Genomic DNA, 4,538 nt, shown 5'->3' on the forward strand with positions numbered 1-4,538 from the left:
TTCCACATAAATGTCAAGCATCTTATTAAAAAGAAAAACTGACATTTCTGTAAAAAATCAAAATGACAGATAATAAAAGTTAACCCTTATCTTTTCTACTCAAAATGGTTTAAAAACAAAAATTTTCTTGGAATTGGGTTGGTTTTCTTTCAACAACTGTGAAGAAACTCCCTACTATCAGACAGAATAAAAGTGAAGTGCAAATCATTTCCTGAGGGACATTTTATTTTTCCCTTCACTATACTAAGAGATGGCCAGTCTGAACTGCTGTCTAAATACTGCTCATAGAGAAATGCCATATTTAAGACTTTAGACTGCCCTTCAGTTCTCTGCAATATATGTGAGATATTACAATCCCCCACTCCCCCTTTTTTTGGTACTTGGAAATGAATCTAGAGTCTCTTGCCTGATAGGCAAGTACTCCAACACTGAGCCACATCCTCAGCCCACTTTTCTGTGAGACAAGGTCTCACTAGGTGGGCCAGGCTGACCTCAGACTTGCAATCTTCCTGCCTCAGTTTCTGAGCATCTGGGATTACAGGTGTGAGCCACTAAGCCTAGATTAAAGTGAAAGACCCCCGAGTGGTCTTCCCCTCAGGAATGGAGACCCCGAGACCCAGAGATCAGTCTGAGACCACTGGATGCAATAGCACGAGGATTTTATTGCAGAACACAGGTACCTGTGGGCGACAGAGTCTGCACAGAGACTTGCGCGCCCTGGATGAATTTTAGGTAGCTTTTATAGGGGATGGGGGAGCAGAAGCGGGGGTACAGAAGCAGAAAGCATAGTTACAGGAATTTCATTGGTTCGAGTTAATGAGGAACTGAAGGAACTTTGCTTGCCTGAGGCTTTTCTGGTAGTGCTTGGTGGAGAGTCCCGAAGTTATTTTGTAACTGTTTGTTCTTATCGGTTAAGCCGCAGGTATGCAGTTAATTACCCACCCCATCCTGTTTTTTTCAGGCTTACTGAATTCTGTAACTTTCCACAGTTACATTTTAACTTCCTAGTACCTGAGGCTAGTAAAACATGGTGTCACTTTGGCTAAGCTGAGTTGGGGGCTTTCAAAAGCACAATTTTTGCTAAGCTTGTCTAAGACTTTCAGCAGTGAAAATGGAAACATTCCTAACATATTTCAATTTAGAAACTGAAATTCAGATAAAAGTAAAAAAAAAAAAAATAATAAAATTTAAGTAAGATTTACTGAGTGTCTATCCTGTGCACAGGCCTTTATTAAACACATTGAAATTTAGGCACAAAACAGACAAAAGATCCCTGATATTAGGTACCTTATGATCTAGATAGTACAATAAAGATTAAAAACAGTAGACACACATGTTACATATACATTCTTAATTACCAGAGTCAACATTAAAAAGCCATAATTTAAGTAATCCAAATTGGCATCTAATTCTAAAATCATTTATAAAATGTATTTGGGCCTTGGAATCTACAGCACTTCAAGCAACGCAAGTTCCACTGCAGATTAACAGTCACAAAGAGACAAATACACTAAACACGTAAGAGCACTATGAAAGACTTTTGTTACTTTGGATCTTCTGTTTTCTTCTAATTATGGTCCGAAGCCTCCGTAATACCAATTTATCAGACAGAAGCATGTCATCTTGTTGTTCTAGATAATCCAGTAAGTTTTCTGTCCATTCCAGTGCAGCTTTATGGCTGATGTGCTTGTTTGGATTCAGTTCTGCTTTTCTAAGCTTACCGGAAGTCTTCGAAGCAGCAGCCTTGGCGTGGTCCTCGGTTCCTTCATTGTCAGTCAGCACCGGACAGCTGGAGCCATTACTCCGAGAGTCAAGCCACTGATCAATATTCTCAATGTCAACGTGCTCACAGTCTTCTGTATTCTGTAAGACCGTGGCTAAGTTAGCTGCTAAAATGGCTCCTTCGTCAATGTTCATGACCGAATTTTCTTCATTACCAGGGAAAAGTTTTTTCCATGCTTTGGTTATGGTACTCGCTTTTATCATGTTCCAAGCTCTTGACACTTCATAGATTGCATCCAACACTGTCAAATTCTTCCAAAACGTTTTGGGATCAATTCCTTCATCCATGTATTTCTGGAGAAGTCCTGCTCTGTAGTATCTTTTTACTGTGGCTAAAACTCCCTGGCTCATAGGTTGGATTAGAGTTGTAACATTTGGCTGCAAATATTTCACAGTTATTCGGCCATCATCTGAACACAACAGTTCTTCATTTGGATGTGCTGGGGGGAAATCTAAAAGAAGTACTGCTTTTTCAGTCAGTCCCTTGGATTTCAAATGCTTCTGAACCTGTGGCACAAAATATTTCTCAAACCACTGTCTGAAAACCAATTGCTCTATCCATGCACCTTTTTGACTGAAATAGGTGACAGGAAGATTTGAAAGATCTGTTCCTTTGAATGCACGGGGCTTTTTTGCTTTCCCCACCACACAGAGATTAAGTTTGTGTAGACCCGTGGCATTTGCACAACACATAATAATGATTCTCTCTCTGCTTGACCTGTACTCAGAAGTATTTTGCTCAGTGTCCAGAACTAAGGTCCTTGATGGCAGACATTTCCAGAACAGTCCAGTCTGATCAGCACCATAAATTTGCTCTGGCTGTAGATTCTCTCTCTCAACAAATTCCTGAAAGTTACTACAAAATTCACTGGCAGCAGTTTCATCTCCCTTTAATTTCATTCCTTTCCCAGCAGCCTTTGGAATACCATGGCGCTGCTTAAATCGAGTTAGCCAGCCAGATGATGCATTAAAATCACCTTCCATCCCCAAAGCATCGAAAAAGAATTTGGCTTGTTTTGCACAAATAGTTCCAGACACTGGAATCCCATCTGTTTTCTGTTGGTTAAACCATTCTATCATAACTCTATCAAGTTCCTCATATGTTGAGGACTTCATAGACTTACGTTTGGATACCCCACTAGTGGGATCTGAATTGTTTGCATAGTTTATAATCCTTTCTTTGTTCTTTTTAATATCACGAACTGTGGATTCACCAATTCCATACACCACAGAAAGTTTTTTGAAAGAGATGCCTTCCTCAAGTTTCTTAATAATGTCAAGCTTGTCCTTAATTGTCAACACCACACGCTTACGTTTTCCCAACATTCTGTGTCAAATATTTTAGGTGATTACTAGAACGAGATCATTAACAACTTAAGATTTGAACTCAAGATTCTTCCTCTGCCCCCATGGACCTAACATGATGGCCAATTTCCAGACAAGGTCTACATGATTCTACATGAGTCTCCTCACTTGCTTTTTAGAAGTTAAGGAAGTTCCTACAAGGTTTAGTTCTAAATAATCCTATCTTCTCTCTTTATTCCTCCTTTTAGTTTAAGGCCTTTCCACAGACTGCACTCCTACCAGAGGTTAGGAGTTGAAGCAATACTGTACTACTAAGGTCTCTAAAGCAGTCCTTTTGCATCTGAAGTGCAATGATTTGCCAGCATTACAAGTAAGGTTCTAATACACTAAGGTTAAAGTATTTGCGAAATGTGCAAGAAAATAGTCAAGAGAGGACTTGCAAACTTGAATACAGGAAAATACAATGGGAAAGTTAATTCCCCTGACTATGCTGTTTTTGACAGTGGACTGTAAGGAATGCACCTCTTCACTGCTAAGTGCTTTTGAAAATCACAGCAAGTTAAGGCGAGCTGGATAGAAGAGGTGCAATAATTGGGCGGGTGAGAGTGGACAGAAAGCTCTGTTACTTTAACCCAACACAAACTTCTAAGGCAATGAACTTGGCAAATGGAAATAAGAAAGGTGGGCAAGAGGTGATGTCACATGATTAAAGAAAGCATCAAAACACTTCATTGGTGGCCCAAGGAAGGGGCCACGGGGTGGAAGGCTGGGTGAAGGTGTTACAGTAATCCTGGTGAGAGATGATCCTCGCTGGGACAACAGAAGTATTCCTGCGGGGGCTGTAAAGGTAGTCGGAGACTGTGGACCTAAAGGAAACACCAAAAACATTTTGCTTTCAGTATCTACGTCTGTGGCATTACCCAAACCTGCCCTGCAACTCTGTTGACAAAATTAACGCTTCCTATCAATGTGGTAACTAAATACAACGAATAATGCTCTTAGGCATTATCTGGGGAGGCAGAGAGGGACCTTTAGAGCCTACCTCCTGAAATTAACAGGTCAGAGAGAAGCGCGCTAGCGAGGCCCTCTCCCCGCAGGACGAGCTCCAGCGCGGGACGTCCTTCCTCCCGCGGGGAGCCGGATCCGCCCGAACCGGCGCCGGGCTGTCACCGCCGCCCGCTGCGAGCCCGGAGCGGCGCTCCGTGCGCGGACGCCGGCCCCAGCCGCGGGCCCGCCCCGCCCCGGGGCCAGGTCGCTCCAGAGCGAAAGGAGTCTCGGAGGAGGGTGACACCGCGGCGGCGGCGAGGGGCGCGCGGCGCTGCCGGAGCCGGAAGGCGGGGGATTAGGGAGCGCGCGCGCGCAGGGACGTGTGCCGGCGGGGCGGGGCCGACGGCGGCGCGCGGGGCGGGGACTTGATGGGTGGGCGGGGCCAGGGGCGGGGACTCAGCCGG

General features: G+C 43.8%; 1 protein-coding gene across 1 annotated transcript; it reads right to left on the reverse strand.

Annotated features, from left to right (window-relative positions):
* Positions 1-1,527: 1,527 nt before the first annotated feature.
* On the reverse strand, positions 1,528-3,108 carry TIGD2 (tigger transposable element derived 2; the record flags this gene model as incomplete). The annotated part of the gene is made up of 1 exon (XM_080697199.1): positions 1,528-3,108. The coding sequence occupies one exon, from the start codon at positions 3,106-3,108 to the stop codon at positions 1,528-1,530; it is 1,581 nt and encodes a 526-aa protein (XP_080553325.1).
* Positions 3,109-4,538: the final 1,430 nt, after the last annotated feature.

Source organism: Muscardinus avellanarius (genome assembly GCF_963383645.1).
Source record: "Muscardinus avellanarius genome assembly, chromosome: 6".
Classification (NCBI taxonomy): Eukaryota; Metazoa; Chordata; class Mammalia; order Rodentia; family Gliridae; genus Muscardinus; species Muscardinus avellanarius.